At 55.2% G+C, this 20,787-nt stretch overlaps 1 protein-coding gene across 10 annotated transcripts in view; it reads left to right on the forward strand.

Moving 5' to 3' along the window:
- Positions 1–20,787, forward strand: part of CEMIP (cell migration inducing hyaluronidase 1) — a 144,295-nt gene that overhangs the window by 73,422 nt on the left and 50,086 nt on the right. For 7 of the 10 annotated variants that reach the window (XM_046653314.1, XM_046653321.1, XM_046653315.1 and 4 more), the window contains 9 exons: positions 1,867–3,385; positions 4,520–4,630; positions 7,695–7,841; positions 8,319–8,457; positions 9,164–9,400; positions 11,792–11,971; positions 14,396–14,466; positions 15,083–15,178; positions 15,743–15,864. In XM_046653314.1, the coding sequence (XP_046509270.1) occupies positions 3,136–3,385; positions 4,520–4,630; positions 7,695–7,841; positions 8,319–8,457; positions 9,164–9,400; positions 11,792–11,971; positions 14,396–14,466; positions 15,083–15,178; positions 15,743–15,864 (1,353 nt within the window). In that variant the 5' untranslated portion in view covers positions 1,867–3,135. The remainder of the gene's footprint in view (positions 1–1,866; positions 3,386–4,519; positions 4,631–7,694; positions 7,842–8,318; positions 8,458–9,163; positions 9,401–11,791; positions 11,972–14,395; positions 14,467–15,082; positions 15,179–15,742; positions 15,865–20,787) is intronic. The other 3 variants (XM_046653322.1, XM_046653323.1, XM_046653324.1) reach the window with 1 other exon arrangement.

A 20,787-nucleotide genomic window follows, 5' to 3' on the forward strand; every position in this document is an offset into this window, starting at 1 on the left:
AGCCCAGAGCCCAGCATGGGGCTCCCATGTGGTCGCATTTGTGTCCCCCCTACCCCGTTCCATAAATGCACTGCCCTGTGGGGGTGGGTTTCCCCCGTAAAGCCTCTACGTCCAGCTTTGAGGACCCACACCTTGTTTAGAGATGCCTCTTCAGTACTGACTGATGAGTGAAAGAGGCTCCTAAAAATCTGCTTTGGGAAGTCAGGCTGACGGTCACCTGATCAGACAGCAAACGGGAGCCAGACACGGATGACAGTGACGAGTGCACATTTATGGGGTGTAACTCTGGGCCACTTCCCGTGCCACACAGGTCACGTGCATCGTCTCGTCCCACCCTGTAGCCCCATAGGCAGCTCAATTACTCCCCACTTCACAGCTGGGGAAACTGAGGCTTGGGTTGTTAAATGAATGACAGAGTTCGTACGTGGTTCTTAAGGGCAGGTCTGAGGCTCAAATTTGGGTCTAGCTTGTGGAACAGCCTGAATGCCTGGCGCTTGGCCGACGCCCCGTCAGATACTCACGAGGCTGACGCTTTTACAGACAGTCCACAAGAGTCTCTTTGAGCTGAGTCAACACTGAATCAGTGTTTTTCAAACTGGAGCAGGCGTCCAAGTCGCCTGGGGGGCTTGCTGAGACGCGGACCCTGCGTGCTGGGAGCCCGACGCTCAGTGGCAGGCCACTTCATCTTTAGGAGCTGGAAGCACAGTTCCTGGAGAAAGGACTGGGCTTTGGGTCGTCCCTGGGCTTTTTGGAGTGTTTTGGTCTTCGCAGCGATGAGAGACTCTGGGCGGGTGGTAGCTTGAGCCCGAGGAGGCTGTTTCCAGGAGCTCCCTGGGGATGCTCTGATTTGCAGAGCGAAGGGTCTTCTAAGTGCTTCTCTCTGGGAGGCAGGTGGGTCCCCAACCGCAGCCCTGCACATCCCACCCAAGGAGACGGCTGACAGTGGCTCCCCTGAGGGAGGGCGCAGGACTGTGCAGATTTCCAAGTCGGGGCTCCCCCTATGGGCCCCTGTGGTCCAGAGGCGGGGGCTGCCCTGTCTGCCTCCTCCTTCTCCTCCCTGGGGATGCTCCATCAGGACCAGGTGACCAGAGCGGTGCCTTCCTCTGCCTGGGGAGGGCAGGTCTGGCTGGGACGAGAGGCGGCCCACTGCCTGATTCAGGGGAGGAGGGCGGGGCCCTGCTGCGGAATGTCGGGAAAGGGTTTCTGTGCGTGGACTTGTCAGAGGAGCCTCTGTCCTGAGGGACCCAGATCTCTGGCCTCTGCCTTCCTGGTTCCACGGTTTCTGGTGGCTCCCTCGACGTGGGTACTGACCACGGGTCTCGCACGGAGCTGTATGCTCCTCATATGGAGCATCTCATTTGTCCTTCACGACGACCTTGGACTTAGGGTGCATCATTCCAGTTTTACAGACAAAGAAGCGAGGCCTCGGGGGTGAGACGGTTTCCCCCATGGAAGCTGTGTGGCTGGGATGGAAGGTTCTGGAGCCAGGCTCCTGGTCCCCACGCTGGGCTGCTCGTTGCTGAGCTGAGCCCTGTCTAGGTTGCCCTGAAATGACAGTTGTCTCAGCGCGGGTTTGATGGGGAGCGCGATGGCCGTCCTGGGCCGTCTTAGTCCCTGAAATAAGCTTCTAGATGGCCCCGCAGGCCTCGGCTCACCCCCGCCTCAGTGCGTGGACTGACTTTCTCCCTACCTCCCTGTCCCCTTGCTCCCGATGGCCCCCGAGGAGATCCTGGGCTCCACGGCCTCTGCGGCTGTGGGAATTCTCCTCCGGGGCCCCAGGCTGGGCCGTGTCTGTGTGGCTGCTCGGGGCAGGTCTGGCCGGATCCTTTGGAGACCCCAGTAACCCTCTGCCCTCTCGCCCTGCAGGTGACAAGCCCAGGACCCCAGTCGGCTGTGGCCGGGACGGCCTGAGGGAGGATCCAAGACCATGGGCTGGTGTGCGATGGTGGGCAGCCTCGCTCCTTCCTGCTTCTGCTCCAGCCTCCCCTTGTCCCCGCGAGGCCTGGCAGACTCAAGGACGAGCAGCCGCTGGCCCCGGGGATGCTGAGCTTCTGGACCACTTGCTTGTTATCGCAAAGACGCGTGGAACATCCCAAAGTGCAGGCCTTAGAAAAAGCATGCCACGCTCTCCTCCCACACGGGTCTGCTGAGGGCTCCCCGCACCCTTGAAGGAGCAGCCCACTCGGGCCGTCAGCACCCAGCATGGCCAGTGGTCAGCATCCCTGTCAACAGCCTCCCCGGAGACTTGCAGCACCGCCAGCCAGTGCGCCCTCCCAGGCCCTCGACAGCAGGGAGCCAACTCGAGTCAGGATCTTGTCAGCAGGCAGGCCGAGTCCCATCTCCCATCTCCACAAGGCTCTTCGTGGCCGACTGGGGAAGCTGCCCTCCCTTGGCGAGAAGTCCCCAGTGAAGTTTGAGACCCTTTTGGGATTCCCCTCAACAGAAGGTTTCCAGGGTTTCTGTGCTTGGGCACTGGAAGCTGCCCACGGGCGAGACCGCATGGGGGAACAGCCCCAGTGATGTGGCACTCGCTTCTACGGCCGGAGGGCTCTCTGCTGCCCATGGCTCGGACATGGCATGCTCTGAGACAGCACGAGACCTCTTTAACGTTAGGAACGAGAGGTTTCGAGCGCTGTTCCTTCCAGTGGAATTGTTTTTACGTCTGTCCAGAAGGTACTTTTTTTCTGTCTTTGGAATGACCAGTGATGTACTCAGAAGCATTCAGAGCTGCAGTGTCCCCACGTGCCAGCCTCCCACGGTGCACACTGGGAGTCGAGGCCCACGAAGGAGATGCCTTGACGGGGGTCACCGGACCCAGACTGTCCTCTGCACCCTGTCACCTCCAGCCTCAGCATCTGTCACATGACTTTACCAGGCAAAGATGCTGGCTTGTGGCCCAAAAGTCCAGCTTCCCTTACGAGGAGCCCCACGGCCGTTCGGGGCTTCTCGGCAGCAGGCAGCAAACTGTGTTTGGCTTTTCTAAACAGATTGAGACTTGAGAGCAGGGCCCTGGCCTTCCCCTGAGGACCACGGGACACTCCTGTCCCTGGCGTGCCCTCGTTTCCACTGCAAAGAGCGTGAAAGCCGACACTTCTCTCTCTGGGCCGTGGGAAAGGCGCCGTTCCAGGCGCTGTGATGCTCGACTGCAGCAATCGGCCAAAGCTGCTAGAATGGGCCCCGTTGTTCTCTGCGGATCAGGCCGGGCCAGGCTGGGTGCCCCATGAGAGGACCCCGCTGGCCTCAATTCTAAGAGTATCGTTTCCTCCCCTGGCCGGCCCGGCACACCTGGGCGTGGGGACCAGGTGGAAGCCCGGTTGCTCCCATGCAGCCCCCTCGCCTGCCCGGCTCCTTGGGCTCCTACAAAGCCCTTCACCCGAGCTGGAAGGTCAGGGATGGTCAGATCTGTTCTGAGCTGGTTCACAGGGTGGTTCTGCATTGTGAGACGGATTCGGGCCCCTTTCTCAGTGTGGGAGCGTGTCTGCTTGTCTCTGGGGACATGGGCGTGGAAGCTGTGTGTGCCTCCTAGGACCTGAGGACAAAAATGTTTCCCCAAGTGGCGTTCTATCTTGAAAGGGGAATCTGGCATCTTTCTCTCACAGTTCCTGTCTTGAGGTTTATCTAGACAGATTCCCATATTCACCTTCTGTATGAGTTGAAGGAAAAAAATAAGTGACTTTAATGAAAATAGGGGTTTAGTTCCCTCTCACATAAAAATAAACCCATAGCCTGGGGCCGTTTCAGTTCTCCAAGGGGCTGGAGCCCAGGTTCTTTCTCTCTGTCTGCTTTGCCGTCCTTGGTGCCTGGCTCCCACTACATGGCCAAAGAGAGCTGCTGAAGATCCAGCCATCATATCCACATTCTAGCCAGCAGGAAGGAGGAAGAGGGGAGAGAGTCTTCCTGCCCTCCCTTAGGGGCATTTCCTGCAATTCACAGACTGTCCTTCTGCTGTAACAGCCAGAACTTAATCCTTCCCCTTAGTTAGGTGGTGTGAAGAGGGTTCATGATACATAGGCATCTGTATTGGTGTTTCAACGTTGTTACCAAGGCTTGTTTCAGAAGCTAGACTGATAAAGGTGGGGTCAGGGTTAGAAGTCAGCCAGTCTACATTCATGTTCCAGATTAGGGCACTGAGGCCCAGAGAGGTTAATCTCATCAGCTGAGATCACACAGCAAGCTGGTGGCCTCTAATTTCCAGCTCGTATTCCGTAGGAGTAGTTTCCATTTTTCTGTGTCTTAAAAGAAAGCTTCATTCTGGAAGAGAGGGCATGTGAGTGCCAAGGATGAAATTCCATCCCTCGCTGGGGTTCGGAGCTGCAGGACACAGGATGTGACGGGGCTTGCACGCCCTGATCTGCCCAGCCCTGCGTCGTGTTGGCTGAGGACTCCGAGCCGGCCGGCTGGAGGGTGCCGTGCAGGCACTGCCCCGTGTGCGCGTGTGGCCCTGGCTGCGTCGGTGTCTGCCCCGCATGCTGACTCTAGCCTGCAGAGGCCGCAGGTCTGACTTATGCTTCCCTTGCAGGGAGCGCTGCCAGGATGGGAGCTGCCCACGGCTGGCAGGACTTCTGCTTCAAGGCGATGCTGACCCTCAGCGGGCTCCTCCTGGCCCACTTCCCTGGGGCCGTCTCCACAGGTGAGCCGCCGCAAAGCGGTTGGACCGGCATCTCAAGAGGGAAGGCACAGCCCCTGGTCAAAGCGAGGCTGCTGGGAGGCCGGGAGAAGGAGCCACGGGGCTGGGTCGGGCGGGGTCTGACCTACCCCTGCTAATTCCTGGATCCCAGGCAAGTCTCGTCCTGGGCTTCGGTTTTGTAATCCACACAAGGAAGGGTTTGGATTAGACTCAGGGGTTACAAACTCCGTGTCTACAGGAGCCGGGCATGTGACACAAACCAGTGAAGCTGGCCAGGTAGGGCCACGGTCACCTGCGAGTTCAGGCATCTCTAAATGGACACCTGCCTCACAGTTCTGGCTGATGGCTGCCAAGTGTGATGGTGGGGCCCCTGTTGCAGGATCTTGCATTTTTTTTTTTTTTTTTGGAGAAGATTAGCCCTGCTAACTACTGCCAATCCTCCTCTTTTTGCTGAGGAAGGCTGGCCCTGAGCTAACATGCGTGCCCATCTTCCTCTACTTTATATGTGGGATGCCTACCACAGCATGGCTTGCCAAGCAGTGCCATGTCCGCACCCGGGATCCGAACCCGCGAACCCCAGGCCGCCGAAGCACAACGTGCGCACTGAACCGCTGCGCCACCAGGCCAGCCCAGGATCTTGCAAATTTTTAAGAGAAGGCAGAAATCCAGATTTTTATGTGAAAGCTCCCTGCCTGTTAAATGTTGGCAACCAATTCAAATTTTACAAACCACTTTGCCATCCTAAGATCCGGCCACACGAAAGCCCCTTGTCAGCCGTGATGTTCGAGACGAGATTTCGATCTATTTTTCTCTACATCGTCTGCTTTTTCTCAGAGTGATTGCAAGTTAACATCCACAGCCACAAGGGGCGTTTGTGTGGGCTGCAGAAAACAGCAAATAACCAAAACCTGAGGAAGAAGAAGGTGAGAGACGGTGGCAGTTTCTACATGTTGTTAGAGGGTTAGTAATGTGGCCATCCCCATCCATTGCTCCTTCTTTTAGTGCTATTATTATGAATTGAGCTGGATGCTTTTCTACCCTAAGAAGAAAGGACCTCACATCGTGTGATGTTCTGTTTTCCTCCCTCATGGGAGGAAGTCATCTCTAATCATAATTGGTGAAATTCCTTCAAAGTGATTCCTTGTAGAATCTTTCCTTTCCTGAGGGGACGTAGCAAGAAGTCCATATTTTGACTCTCGATGCAACAATTGGCAGTGTCCCTGAATTCGCTCCTTTATCCTTCCGTCGTTTCTTCAATTAATAAACACCGAGAGGGCACAGACTCTGCTAGGAGCTGGGTTTGCCTTTCCCTTTTAGCGTGATCCACCTCGGGGTGTCGGGCGGGTGTGATTGGCAGCTTCCGTGGATATTTCCCCCGTGTCCTCGACCTCTCTCTTCTGTGTGGGTGGCGCCGTCTGGATAGGGGGCCGTGCCTCTGGCTGCCGCTGGTCTGTGCATCCCTCTGACGTCAGAGGAAGCTGGCCCCTGGCATTCATGCCCCGAGTAGGTGGGGCTTGTCTTCCCTCTCCGTCTGGCCTCCTGTGTCCCCTCCCGGGAAGGGTGGCTGAGGCATTGACGGTTTCCAGCTACTCACTGATGCACCAAGTGCAAATCCCCTGAAACTGACCTTTACCAAGAGCAAAATGTCCGGCCCCAAGGAAGGAGCCCCTCTCGTCACTGCTGTGCTTGTGCTGGGGGCCAGAGCAGCCGGGTCTCTGGGAACTGTGCTCCTAATGGCAGGAGAGCCTCAAGGCTGGGCCAACCGCCTCCAGACGCAGGTGCAAAGGCTGGTGCAGGCGCGAGTGTGGCACTCAGAGAGGAGAGGGGCAGTCGGCCCGGCCTTGAGTCCTGGGGGTGTGGGCAGTGACTCCCCAGCGCTTTGTCCCCGGGGGTCTGGAACTACTCCTTCTCAGACGCTCGTGGCTCCGTGCCACACGTCTGGGGAGTCACTTCCTTGGACGAGGTGGAGGGCAGCCCAGGGTCTCGGGCTGGCCTCTGCGGGAAGCCAGCCAAGCGCATGCCCCGTCTGAAGACCAACCGGGGATGGGCTGTGGCCCTCAGAAACCCCTCAGTGGCTGGAGCCCTCGTGACCGTCCTCGGCTGCCGAGTGCTGAGGCAGAGAGCCTGCCCCAGCCCCTCCTGGCAGCTCGCTGGCAACCCTGCGCTCCCACCAAGATGGAAAGTCCGCTGACGTGCGAGCCCCACATTTTCTCTTGGCTCCTTCCGTCCCCGAGTCCCCTGGGGTTTACAGCTGGCAGAGCTGCTCCAGTCAAACTCCCAAGAATGGGAAATCCTCTTCTCGATGAAAGCGATGCAGAGACTGAGTTAGGACTGACAGAGGGGCAGACGGAGCCTGAAGGAGGGGTGTTATGGGGCCGGGGAGGGTGGGATGGGGAGCGAGACTCGGCAAATGCACGCCGAGCCCCCACACTGTGCTCCACAGAGCAGGGGAGGGCCCAGCCCTCGGGGAGCCCGCAGCATGCCATCGCCACTGGGGACAAAGATAAACCATGTGTGGTTCCTCCCAGTTTAGACGCCGGCTGCCAGTCAGGGGTCACTTCTGTCCTGAGCATGTTGCTTGGTGACGTAGTTTACATAACACCATCTTTCTAAGGTTTCCAGGGGAACAGAGCTAGAAAATGAACTAAAAGTCAGATTCTCATGCAGAAGGGGAAAAGGCCTTGTTAACTCCTCAAATGCTGCCTCCCAAAGGAAAGGGTCTTGGAGTGCAAGTAACCTGGGTGAACACTTGCCTCACGTTAGGTCTTGGAATGTCTTGAGGAGTCATCTGGTCTACCCTTCATTTTGTAAATGGAAAATCTGAGCCCAGAAAAGGGAAGTGGCTTATTCACAGATGCATAATGAACTAAGGAAAGACACGGACTGCACCCCGGGCTCCTGGCTCCTCTCCCAGGGGGTCTCCTTGCTCTCTGAGGCCCTGCTTTCAGCTCCAGGAGAGAGCAGGCAGGAGCGACAAGATGCACGAGAGCTGCCCTTGTGGTCAGTGGGGATCCTTGCTTGGTGGGGTTGGTGGATGGGAGTGATGACATCTCTCTGTCCTTGGCAGTGGCATCTGAGTGTCCTGACCGGGACCCCAAGCTGCAGCCCTGGAGCCCCGGCCACAACCAGGACCACCGTGTGCACATTGGCCGGGGCAGAACACTGCTGCTCACCTCTTCTGCCACGGTCCACTCCATCCACATCACAGACGGAGGTAAGCTGGTCTCTCCCCCACTCTCTGCCCCTCCGCGGCCTCACATCCTAGAGAAGGAGATGCAGGCTGGCGTAGCTTCAGGTGGACAGAAACAACGTCATGTGCTCCAGGTTCGTGTCAGAGCTTCAGGTGGTTTGCAATGACCGTCAGCAACGACAAGCACTTAGGAAGGGCTTGTCAGAGGTCCAATGTCAGTGACAGCAGCATTTATGGAGGAACCTCCTTACTGCTGCTCGCTCATTGAATGCAGAGCCTGCAGTGATGGCGGTGACCAGGCAGGCATTATTGATCTACACATTGCAAGGCAGAGCGAAAAGCAAAGTGACCGCTTACAAGTGCAGCCAGCACAGAAGTGTTTGAAAGATGGTCTCCTTGCCTGCATGAGTAGGGGGGCCCGGGAGGTCTGCCCTCGGCTCTGCTAGCACCTCACCACCAACCCTCACGTTCTGAAACCCCGCCCCATCCCTGCCTTCTCAGGAAAGCTGGTCATTAAAGACCACGACAAGGCAATTGTTTTGCGCACCCGGCACATCTTGATTGACAACGGAGGAGAGCTGCATGCTGGGAGTGCCCTCTGCCCTTTCCAGGGCAATTTTAGCATCGTTTTGTACGGAAGGTGGGTAGACAGCTTCCCCAGGGTCAAATGTTACTCTTGGATCTGACGGGAAGGAGGGTTTTCAAGGGAGAGAGGGAGGCAAGACGGCGAGGTTTTAGGGCAAGACAGGCATTATTACTACGTGCTGCCAGCTTGTAATCACCAGCGAGACAGATGTTGGAGGTCTGAGTGAGCTGGAGCAGTACAGGAGGCATTTTTATGGTGGCCGGGGTCTGGACTTCAGTTACAGAGGTCCCTGCCAGGCTTTCAGCCGCCTTCCTGTCATGTCACGGCTCAGGGAGCCTCTGCGAATGTTGACCTAACATTACGACGGACAAGATAAAGAAACGGCCCACGTGGGGTTGGCCTCTGGCTGTGCCCTCTCTTCCAGCAGTTGAGAGTCCTAAGAAGTGGCCGCCAAGAATACGCAGGGGTCTGCAGGCCATGTCCAGGGGGTTCCACACCTGATAGGGACTAAAATATAAAATACTTAGAAAGGAAAAGAAGCGCCAGCACGGGGATCAAGGAGAAGCGTTTCTACTTGGCTGCGTGGCCTCGTTTTGGTCTGGCTCAGGGGGATCTGGTTGCTAATGCGGTTTCTCCCAACCTTGTGTGATCCCCAAGGTGACCGGCTCTGTGGTGGCCACGGGGAGGGTAGGATCCCCCTGGGCTCAGCATCCACAAGGAGAGGCATCGGCCGGCTTTGAAGAGCTGTTTTCTCTCGCAGGGCTGACGAAGGTCTCCCACCGGACCCTTACTACAGCCTGAAGTACATCGGGGTCGGCAGAGGAGGCACCCTCGAGCTGCACGGACAGAAGAAGCTCTCCTGGACATTTCTGAACAAGACCCTGCACCCGGGCGGAATGGAGGAGGGCGGCTACTTTTTTGAAAGGAGCTGGGGTCACCGTGGCGTCATCGTTCATGTCATTGACCCCAAATCAGGGGCCGTCATACATTCTGACCGGTAAGTTCTGCTTTCACTTACACACACACTCATTCGTTCATTCAACATCCACTTCCCGAGCATGTGCCCTGGCCAGATGCTGCTCCCATGAAACAGACGGGCCCCCCTGACTTCAAGGACTTCCGTCCTTCCTTCCCCAGGCACCTGCCTCGTGAAGCCCAATTCAACAGGAGCAAGCACGTGCGCTCGCACACACACACACAGCACAGTCCCCGATTGTGATAATCGGTAGTTAGGGGAAAAAAGACCTCGTGAAATGGTGGAGAGTGACTAGGGAGACCACTTTGCATCAAGGGAAGGGCGAGGAAGCATGTCTGAGCTGAGAACTGCAGGGCGAGGGTGAGGTAGAGAAAGTGTTCAGGACACAGAGCAGCAGGTGCAAAGGGCCCAGGGCCAGAACTGCATGATGTCCTGCCAGCCAGGAGGGCCAGCAGGGAGGTGCAGCGCAGACAGCAAGGGGAACATGACACGATGATGTCGGAATTTCAGGCAGGGGCAGGAGCTTGAAGGCCACGGGCAGGAGGCGGGTTTTGTTCTAAGTGGGACTGGAAGCCACCGAAGGTTGTTAGGATGGGTATGATCTGACTTGAAAGGAGCTTCTGGCTGCTGTGTAGAGAAAGGGTGGATGGTGCAGGCCACAGTAAAGACGGCGGGGGTGGCACGGAGGCTTCTGCGTGGTCTAGGCGAGAGATGTCGCTGGCGAGGACTCAGGTAGGAGCAGCCCCAGAGGTGGATGACCTTGGATGACCTTGAGACATTCAGGAGGCAGCGAGGGCAAGTCTCCCGCTCCCTCATCTCTCCCCTCCCTGGTCTGGTATAAGCTGGCAGATTCTGCAGAGGCTGGGCCTGCCCTGCACGCTCCCGGCGGCTCTTGTCCTGGCCCTGCAGAGGTTCCAAGGGAAGGACCCCAGGAAGGACGTGGTGGGGGGAGGCAAGCAGGGTCGAGCTGTCCTGGGGCTGCTGGAGGAGGAAGTCCTGGAACCCTCAGGAGCAGGGCAGGAGGCGTGAGGGTCCGCAGGAAGGCGGCAGGAACACTGTGACACAGGCGCAGGCTGCACAGCCACCTCAAGCTCCGGTCAATATTAGAAATGATAACGCAATCACTCGGCTTTGTGCAACACGCTGCGTTAACCACTTTATCCGCCATGTACAACCGAGTCTTCATAACCCCCTGGGAGGCAGGTGCTATGACTCTCCACATGACACGGGTGAGAGCACTGAGGCTCAGCAGGGCTGAATTTGCTGAGCGTCATAACGCTGGTAAACGCTGGAGCCAGGATGCAAACCCAGATCTGCCCAGACCCTTGGCCACTATTTCGCCTCCACGGTGCTCTGGTGGCAGCCATCTGCCGTGGCCCAGGGCTGAGCAATCCTCAGCCCACAGGTGACAGTGAAGCCAGGATGAGCATGACTGACACTAAGAATGTCAGAGAGCCCCCTGCTTCTCACGAGAGAACAGAGTCCTCTGTCGTGTGCTGCTTCTGAAGTCCACGCAGCCTGGCTGTGGCAGCAAGCCCACCTTACGGTGACTTCATCGTTGAACTGGATGGTGAGAAGTTGTCCCGACGGCGGATGTGGAGGTTCCAGAGGCAGAATGCCGTCTCCTCCCCAGTCTCCTTTGCTCAAAGTGTGTGTCAGTGGCCTCGGGAATCTGACAGCTGAATGTGTGTGAGTGGAGATGTTCATAAACACTGAACACACACACATGCACATAAATAAGAAATTGGGTCGGCTCTTGAAAGGTATCAAGCGTTAGATCAGGTGGGAAAAAGCTGAGATGAGTAAGTAAAGACAGGAGTGGGCACGCAGTGTGGCTGCAGGGCACTGAGGGGTGTTCAGCTTGCAGCGACGATTCCTGGGGAGGGGCGGGGGAGAACAAGGGGCCCAGGTGGGGTCGTACCAGGTTATGCAAACAGTCGAAACAAGTTTGAGGACTCGGGGACGCCTATCCAGCCACCGCCCTACCTCCATTGCCTTCCTTTTCCAAAATCCTTGCTATTCGTGCTGGTTTATTTTTCTAGATTCGTTTGAGAACTATTTTTGCTTGTTAAGCCCCAAGACAAATTCTTTTGGAATTTCCATTGTAATTGCACAAAATCTTTATACTTAATGTGCGGGAGAGTGGGGATCATGACAAAATTCTATCTTTCCTTTGTAAATTCTTGTATAGATTTGTCAAGATCTGTATTTCATGGATATTTTGTCTGTATGAGGATGGGTTATGTGTGTCAAGTCTGAGATCACCCGTTTTTGCTGTAACAAAAGCTTCTTTCTTTAAAAATCACGGCCCTCGGGTTCTCTGGGTGGCATGGCGCTATAGACATGTGCTTTGATCTCTCTTTTTGGGCTGCTTTCCTGACTATTGAAATCCCCTCTCTCGGCCCTTTGCAGGTTCGACACCTACAGCTCCAAGAAGGAGAGCGAGCGCCTGGTCCAGTCCTTGAATGCCGTGCCTGACGGCAGGATCCTGTCCATTGCCGTGAACGATGAGGGATCTCGAAACCTGGATGACGTGGCCCGGAAGGCGATGACCAGACTGGGCAGCAAGCACTTCCTACACCTTGGGTTCAGGTATTGCCCATCCCTTCCGCCGCCCAGGCTCCAGGACACGGAAGCACAACACCATCCCAGGCAGAATGGCCTCCTCCCTCCTCGTGTCCCCGGGGCCACTCCACCCTCGGTGGTGACTTGGGCAGATGCAGGCGTGTTATCCATGTGCATGGGACACATGCGGGCTTGTTCTTAGAGGGAGTCTGGTTTTCCTTACAAGCACATTCTGCTCTTAAAACACAAAAAATCTCGTTAATATGAACGCCTTTGGTCAACCACTTACAAAGTATTCGCTCAGCATCTGCTGTGTGTGAGAGCCACGCCTCAGAGGTGCAGCAAATGCTGGTGGCCCAGGGGTCGGGATGTGCCCTGGGGGGTGGCAGACATTTGTTTGGAGATCAGACAAAGTGTCTCTGCCCAGCCGAGCCCCCGGGGAGACGGGCCCTTTGATGTGCTCTGCTGTGTGTTTGCCTGGGATCGCAGCGTCCCGCCTGACTTTGGCATGCACACGCATTGGCACCGAGAAAATGCCGTGCACCCCGTTTACCCCACAGTCACCACACCTTTTTATCATGTTGAATCAGATCTCGCCTCAGTGGAAAGTTGAGGTCATCGGTCCCGTGTATGTTTGGAGATAATGGTGGGCAAGATCGGGGCCAGGATGGAGCCTTTTCGGGGCAATTTTACTGGCTGGGCAGAGGTTCCCCGGGGACAGGGAGAGGCGCTCTGGTCAATTCTCTGAGAGCCCCGGGGCTGCTCCTTCTGGAAGGATCTGGGCAGGAAACTTCAGCAGCCAAGGACGGACGACAGCCACGCCTTGGCATCACAAAGCTGCTTGGTTAGCAAAGACTGAGGGCACTTCCATTTCATGGTTGCATAAACCAAAAGGCCCATTTATTAACTTACAATGAGAGGGAGAACCACGCAGGGGCTGGTTACTTAGAAGCTCAGCAGAAGAAGGTCAGAGGTCTGGTGTCTGATTTGGCCTGCATTTGCGTCCGGGCTGCGCCTCCTGTGAGGGCTCACCCTCGCTCTGCACGGCTCCCGCGCCTGTAACGTGGGGTCTCTCAGGAGGCGTCTCAAAGGGCCTTCGGGAAGATAAATGTGATAAGGGGAGCAAAATATTTGCCGTCGGGTCTTCCACAGAGTAAGGACTCAGTGAAGGTCAGCAACATTCTCTCCTTACAAACAAGAGCCCCGGGGAGGCTGGGTGCCAGGTTTTGTCTCGGCCACTCCCATGGATAAAGGAGATAGGCAAGCAGGAATTACCCCTCATTTGTAGAGACACACTTTGAATGATAAACTCACAGTGTCTAAAATCAGCAGAAGAACCGAGACTTGGACCTGCCATTTGTTCCTTCATAGAAGAAGTGGTTGTTGAGCGGATATTGGCGTGAGGCACCAGGCTGGACTAGGGGTCCTGAGCTCTCGTGGGAGAGAGATGTTAAATGGCAACGATGACGGGGCGTGAGAGAGCAAGAGGGGGCAAAAGGCAGAAGGGGGCTTTGGCTCAGACCTCCAGGCGAGGATGAGGGCAAGTAGATGCCCCCGAGAGACTCAGGGTGCAGGCCCAGGGCTGAGTGTGTGGCTCCGCCAAAGCCGTGGGGGACGTGGGGAGGGTGGCAAGAGTGGGAGGGGCAGGCGATGAGGCTGGGGAGGAGGGCACAGGATGTCTTTTGCTCTGTGCCGAGGGGTTTGGTTTTCATCCAAAGGGCAATAGGGAGCCATGGAAGGATTTTATGCAAGAGAGCGACAGGGTGAAATCTCCAACCTCAGTAAAGACTCACTTCCCAAGATAAGAGATCAAAACAGAAATAACAAAAGCCACTGAGGACTAAAACCAATTGATACGTCATAGTAAGAGAGAGGCTATATGAGGCCTCAGTGGGGAAGACAAGAACAGGTGAGCAAACCTTCCAGTCCGATGGAGGAAAGAGGGGGACACACTTTTCAAAACCTTACATCTTCTTTCCTCCTTTGCTCCATGAAGAAGACGGGGTATCTCTTTCCTTCCTTCCCAGGGCCCAGGGCAGACCGCTGGGTAATCAGTCACCTAGCTGCTGGGGTTTTCCCCGAGCTTAGCTCTAGGGCAGCTGGGCCTCAGAGAACTGACCCGTCTCTCTTGGACCCTGTTCCTTGTTTTCCTAAGGGAGTCAGAGCACTTGCTTCAGGACCCTGTCGGGCCCGGCAGGTGGTGCAAAGGTCTGTGGGTTTGTCTGTTCATGATTCATACCCCGTCTCCTGCCAGAATGGAGCTGGGGGGCTCACGGTCCGCCATCATCAGGTGGCCGGGGGTTGGGGAGCCCATGCTGCAAAGAAAGGCTTGTGCGTGGGGCCAGCCCACGAACTGATGTGGCCGCTCCTGCGTGCGACGTTGTGTCGGCTCTGCCTCCAGGACGGGCTCAGACAGCAAGGGCCCTGACTTTCTGTTGTTGTTCCTTTCAGACACCCGTGGAGTTTTATAACTGTGAAAGGAAGCCCCTCTTCTTCCGTCGAAGACCACATTGAATATCAGGGTAACGCATAGCGGGCGGGAGGCCGGATTCCCTCGGATGTCTCTCTGACTAAGAGGCTCAGGGTCTCTCTGGACCACCCACATCCCTCGGGACACAGCTCCGCATCTCCCAACACCAGTCGAGGGACGGGCCGCTTGACTGGCCGTGTTGAGTGGAAGCGTCAAAAGTCAACACTGACTTACCTATCATTAACTCAATTAAAAAAAAAAAAGTCAACACTGACTTAAGGTCAACCAGTCAGATAACATTTACGTTTTCAAAGAACTTGTCATTGACTTAATTCAAAACAAGCGACACAGGAAAGACGAGAACTGGGACAACCAGTGTGGGCAATGCTTTGAGCTAAAAGGACCCTTTGGAGGGGCCCTCACCACGTGGTGGTGGTTCCTATGCCCGGAGAAGGTTGAGGCAGGCCCTGCCTACACTGGTCTGATCTAATCTGACCGAAGAAGGGACAGGAGTCTGCTTCCCAAGTGGGAAGAGTGACCTGACACTTTCTTTTTAAATAAATGGCTCAGGATCCATCTGTGTAGACAGAGGGCTTTCTCTGCCTTGGAACTGCATCCTCCTGGAGCTGGGGGTCTGTTGTGTCGCTAACGCCTCGTCTCTCTGACAGGACACCGCGGCTCCGCGGCGGCCCGGGTGTTCAAATTGTTCCGGTCGGAGCACGGCGAGCATTTCAACGTCTCTTCCTCCAGCGAGTGGGTTCAAGGTGAGGCGTTTGGGATGACCTGGTACAACCTACCCACCAGTGAGATAAAGGCTGGGTTTTGCTATCTTTGCAGAACAAGGATTTTTCTCTTGGGCCAGTAAGACCCCTTCACTGTTGCAGAGTCAACTGAGTTTGCAACAGAAAGCTGTCTTCAATTCCTCAGGCCACAGCGGCCAACAGCCCAGAGGGATGCGTCCCCCGTGGGATTCCTTTTCTGCGCCGGGCAAAGGCACGGACCAGGACCCGCCTTCCAGTAGCCCCACACAGGGGTTGGTGTGCAGAAGGCAGCAATGCTTGCTTGATGGGCTTATGGCTGGATTTTGTCTTGCTCCTTTTTGCAATAATGAAGAGTATCTATTGCTTTTGTAAAATTAAGAGTCAATAGAGGTCCTTTTAATTACAAGGTGGGAGAGTTGGCTGATTGTTTACGAGCCTCTGGTACCCGTGCAAGCCTGGGCAGACGGTGTTTGAATCCCTTTGCACTGAGGGTCCCTGGGACTACGTTGGGTATCACTGGCCCTCGCAGCCCCTCCGGTCTGACCCTGCTCTTTGCTTTCTGCCTAGATGTGGAGTGGACGGAGTGGTTCGAACATGACAAAGTGTCGCAGACTAAAGGTGGGGAAAAAATTTCAGACCTGCGGGCAGCTCACCCAGGAAAGATCTGCAATCGTCCCATTGATATACAGGTACCAACCCCAGACAATCAGTGGTTCTAAAGGCTGTAGGTTGAAGACTCTGCAGATCGCAAGCTTTCTTGCCAGTTGAGTGGTGTGGTTCTCAGGGCTCTACAACAGAGGTAAGGCAGAGAATAACATTCCCATTTTAGAGACAGAACAAGGCTTGTTTCTGCTCCAGGCCTCCCGGGTCGGGGGTTCCAAAGCGAGGACTCAAATTCTCTCCCGGACCCAGAGTCCGAGTTCCCTGCCTTCTCTTTAACCTGCTTCTGCAGCTGGGGCTGACAGTGCCCAGAGCAGGGATGGGTCTGACTTCAGTCTTGCTTCTCGGTGGATTTCCTTCCGGACCCTGAGTGCACAGATCCAGCTGGGTTTGGGGTACAGGTTGAGCCCAGCCTGGGTGGAGACACACCCAGCGCCTTGCTCTCCTCGGAGCTAAATGATCATCGGATGACGGTGTTTGCTCAAGATCTGCACTTGCAGTCGCCCTATCCAGAGGGACCTCAGCCTTCTCATAGTGGAAGAGTTGCATAAATACGCAGCCCTCGCAATTCGCGAGCTCAGCTGGTGAGCTGCTGGGCTCTGTGGACAACAGGAAAGGCACAGGCAAAGAAAATGGAGTTTCTTTCCTTATGCCTGGTCTTGTTCCAGAGCAAGAGTTGAGGTCACCTAAATGCTCAATACAGAATTAGAAGTCCTTCATGAAAGCCCGTTCTTGCTCATTTTATCCTTTTGCAGCCAATAAAAATGGTGGTCAACATTCGTGCAGACCTCCTCTCAGATCACCTAACCTCAGGCCCTGGGTGCTCTGACGGGGCTCCACCCACGACACCCTGCTGGGCAGGACTTCTGCCTCCCCTGTTGAGGGCTGTGGGACAAGGACCGCTTTTCCAAAGGAGGACACTCGGTTCTGCAGTTAGCGAAGGCCGGGGAGACCTGTCTTAATATTTGGCTAAGGCCTTCCCTTCACGGGGCTCCGATGTTAATTGAAAAGGATTTACGGAGATTAAAAGCTGCAAGTCGTAGACTCTTCTTGGGTCCAACAGAATGAAAAGCACTGAGTCCCCCAGAGCACATACTTCCTAGATCGAATTAACTTTCTCTTGCTACCTGAACGTTCCAGCTTTAATTCTGAAGTAGCCACCATCTTGTTCCTCCAGTTAAGGCTTTATTAGCCCTCCCTTCCCAAGTGTTCTTGGAAATCCTTGAGGAGTGCCTGCATGTCCTACCAATTCCTCCTGGTGTTGGCTCTGCCGGCCGGCCGGCTCCAGACCACTATTGTTTAGACGACCACTTCTCGGTGCCCAGAAAACAGCTTTCCTGGGCGTTTCCCCTCTTCCAGCAACTCTGCTCCCAGCACAGACACAGGCTCCTTCCTAGAGTGTGTCACAGTGCAGCTGATCCCAGGACAAAGCATTAAATAAAACTCCACCGATGGCGCGGAGACAGCAGAGGAGACCGTGAGAACATATACGTGTGTTTGCCCCGAGCGCGTGCTCTGGAACCCGCGGTCTGCGGCCACGTCGCAGGGTCCGGTTTCCTTCCAACCAGAGGAGAATCCTTGACAGCGAATTCCCTGAGTTTAAGTTCTCAGCTAGTCGAGGTCCGGAGAAGAATAAAAGACCCAACACCAGTTTTCCCCCCTCACCCTGAGGCTCGGGCCAGCCTTCCCGCAAAAGCGCGTTCTTTGACAATATTTTGCTGAGCAGGGTGGCCTCTTATGAGTTCAAAACTCTCAATTCCAGAATAGGATCTTGACTTTTCCTTGGCAAAGCAAAGGCCCGTGGAAGCAGCCATCTAAAGATAGGCCACGTGCCTCCAAAAGTGAGCCAGACCCCTGTCTCTGGAGACCGGGAGAAAGTGCTGCCGTCCTGGAGATGTCAAGTTCGCCCCTGCTTCTCACCAGCATCCTTTATCAGCAGTGGCTGCCAGACTGAGCTAGAGCATCTCTTTGTGCTCATAAAAGGCAACAGTGGGATGCAGGATACGCTCCTGGGTTTTGCAAAGTCAGAATAGCAGAGCCAGCTGGTTCTACGTCGGCAACAGCGAGGGAAGCAGGATTTCATCCTTTGTATGAGCGTCAGACACATCAGCCAGGAGCTCACACCCTAGCTCCTGTGATTAACCCACAAGAGAGAATGGAGTGGGACTGACCTTCCCACGTGTCCGTTTTTGCCGCTATGGTAATCACAATTTACTGAGTCACTTGGCGCGTGTGACAGCCCCACGGGCCCCAAGCTCCCAAATGCTCCTTTTCAGGGCTGCGGCCGCCCCCCGTGCCTGTGTCTCACACACAGAGAGTCCCCGAGATGCCTGCTCTGCCCTGACACAGTCATACCCTCTGGAGGGGAAGGTGTGTCAAGGACGCCTGGGACCTAGGCACGGTGGGAGAGAAAGTGGAAGCAGCGAGAGTGGCACAGCTGACCTCGATGCAAGGAAAGCTTCATCAAGATCGGATAGTTTCTGATTCTGCAAAATCAAAGCCCAAACCGCACCCCGCTGTTTCCATGTCTTTGTCCTCCTTGCAGTTCCCCTTGGCTGACGTCCCCTTTCCTCCCACTTTCTCACTTAAAACGCACCCACACTTGGAGGCCGGTGGGACCTACCTTACTTGCATTTCCTTGGGGAGGAGACCACACTGGGTGGTCCTGACGCCCCCTGCTCTGGCATAGCAGCTGGAGGTTAGCCTGGTGGTTAGGAAAATGTGCTCTGAAACCGGAGAGATCTGAGTTTGCCACCAGCTCTGCCTCTGTGAGCCGAGGGGCATCGGCAGCACCGGGCCTGGGGCCAGGAGAGCGGGCAGCCCAGGGCGGGCGCACGTTTGAGGTGGCCCTCCCTCTCAGGGGCCGACTCTGTGCTCGCACGACCCTGGGGGGGTCTGCCCTACGTGTTGCGTCCCTCACAGTCCCAGCCAAGTTACTTAACTCGTGTCTCAATTTCCTCTTGTGCAAAAACGGGGATAATGTTGCTCCCTCATGGGATTATTTTCTGATTTCAAAGCACCAAATGTGAAGTGCTGACCTATGGCGAGTGCCTATAAGTTTTTATTATTTTATGATTATAATGATACTGTTAATTATTTTATGATTATTAGTTACTATCATGAACAACAGTAAAATTGTGCCCAAAGTGAAGATTGGTGTCACTAAACAGTGACAGAGCCCCTTTCACTCTTCTTAGCCAAAACTGAGGTCATTCTACAGGTTAGAGAAAGGGAAAAAGAGAAGCAGTGGGGGCCAGCCCAGTGGTGCAGCAGTTAAGTCCACGTGCTCTGCTTTGGTGGCCCAGGGTTCATGGGTTTGGATCCCAGGTATGGACCTATGCACTGCTCATCAAGCCATACTGTGGAGGCGTTCCACATATAAAGTAGAGGAAGATGGGCACAGATGTTAGCTCAGGGCCAGTCTTCCTCAGCAAAAAAAGAAAGAAAGAAAGAAAGAAAGAAAGAAAGAAAGAAAGAAAGAAAGAAAGAAAGAAAGAAAGAAAAGAAAAGCAGCAATGAGCAGATGTCTCCTTGAAGTTGTTGTGGGACATTGCACCTTGAAAAATGCCTGCTCCACTCAACGATGCTCTCAGGCTCAGTTCTCAATTTTAGGGGTCTACAAAGCACATACTGGCCTCGGGGAGGGAAACATCAGGGGTCAGAGGAGCTGGGCTTGCTGGCCCACAACTTGCACTAGCTTCTGCACCTGTCCAAGCCCTGGCATTGTCCTCTAGGTGCCGGTCCGTGAGGCCTGCCTGTCCGCTGCTGTGAGACAGTGTGCGTCAGTGGCTGTAGGGGGCTTCTGGGAGGGCTGAAGGTTGACTATGCTGGGCTCGCATCTCACAGCTCTCTGGCCAACCCAGACAGCTGTATCTGCCAGGTTCAAACGGCATTTCCTAAAAGTACCCCCTTTCTCTAGGTCGCTGTACTTGGCCTGCCTGTGGGCCCGGCGCTGGTCCCTTTGGTTTCTGTGCCAAAGAGGATGATAGCTGCAGCCTGGCTCCAAATCGTGCGTCCCTGATGACAGCCAGTCTCCAGGCAGACACGCCCGGCTCTGGGATGCGGCCCAGCTGGCTGGGGTCACACGTGCCTCTGAGCTGCTCCCTAAATTCCCTACCTGGCCTTGAGGCTGCTTGCCTTCTCGGCAGCCCCCATCGGCTGAGACCCCTCTCTGTGCCCGCCCGGGGCTGCAGGCTGGGCTCTGGGAGACGGGCAGAAACCTGGTGCTTCCCCTCCCCAGAGCCCACGATCAGTGGGACGAGGCCAGCACCGAACAGAGGACGTGAGGCAGTGAGCCCCGCGGGCAGCGGGGGAGGGCCCAGACGCACCAGCTCTGCTGTTGGATGAGTCTTGATTCACATTTTGGCTCTGCCACTTTCTGGCTTTGTGACTCTGGGCAAGTTGCTCAACCTCTCAGAGCATCAGTTTCTCTGTAACACAAGTAATGACCTTGTTGCCCTGAAGATGGAATGAGATAATATGTGTAAACATTTCTCTCGCAACTATAAGAAGGGCTCTCAAACTTTCCCGCCCTTCAGAATCACCTGGCTGGCTTTTATTTATTTACTTTAAGTTTTTAAGATTAATTCAAATAATATATTTTATTTAACCCAATATATTTGAAAAATATTACCTTTTTTTGATTTTTTTTTTTGTTTGAGGAAGATTAGCCCTGAACTAACTACTGTCAATCCTCCTCTTTTTGCTGAGGAAGACTGGCCCTGAGCTAACATCCGTGCCCATCCTCCTCTACTTTATATGTGGGACGCCTGCCACAGCATGGCTTGATGAGCGGTGCCATGTCCGCACCCGGGATCCGAACCGGCAAACCCCGGGCCACTAAAGCAGAACGTGTGCACTTAATCACTGCACCACTGGGCCAGCCTCCAAAATATTACCATTTTAACATGGAATTGATCAAATAAATTACTCATGAGATATTTTACATTCTT

Source organism: Equus quagga, chromosome 2 (assembly GCF_021613505.1).
Source record: "Equus quagga isolate Etosha38 chromosome 2, UCLA_HA_Equagga_1.0, whole genome shotgun sequence".
NCBI classification, from domain to species: Eukaryota; Metazoa; Chordata; class Mammalia; order Perissodactyla; family Equidae; genus Equus; species Equus quagga.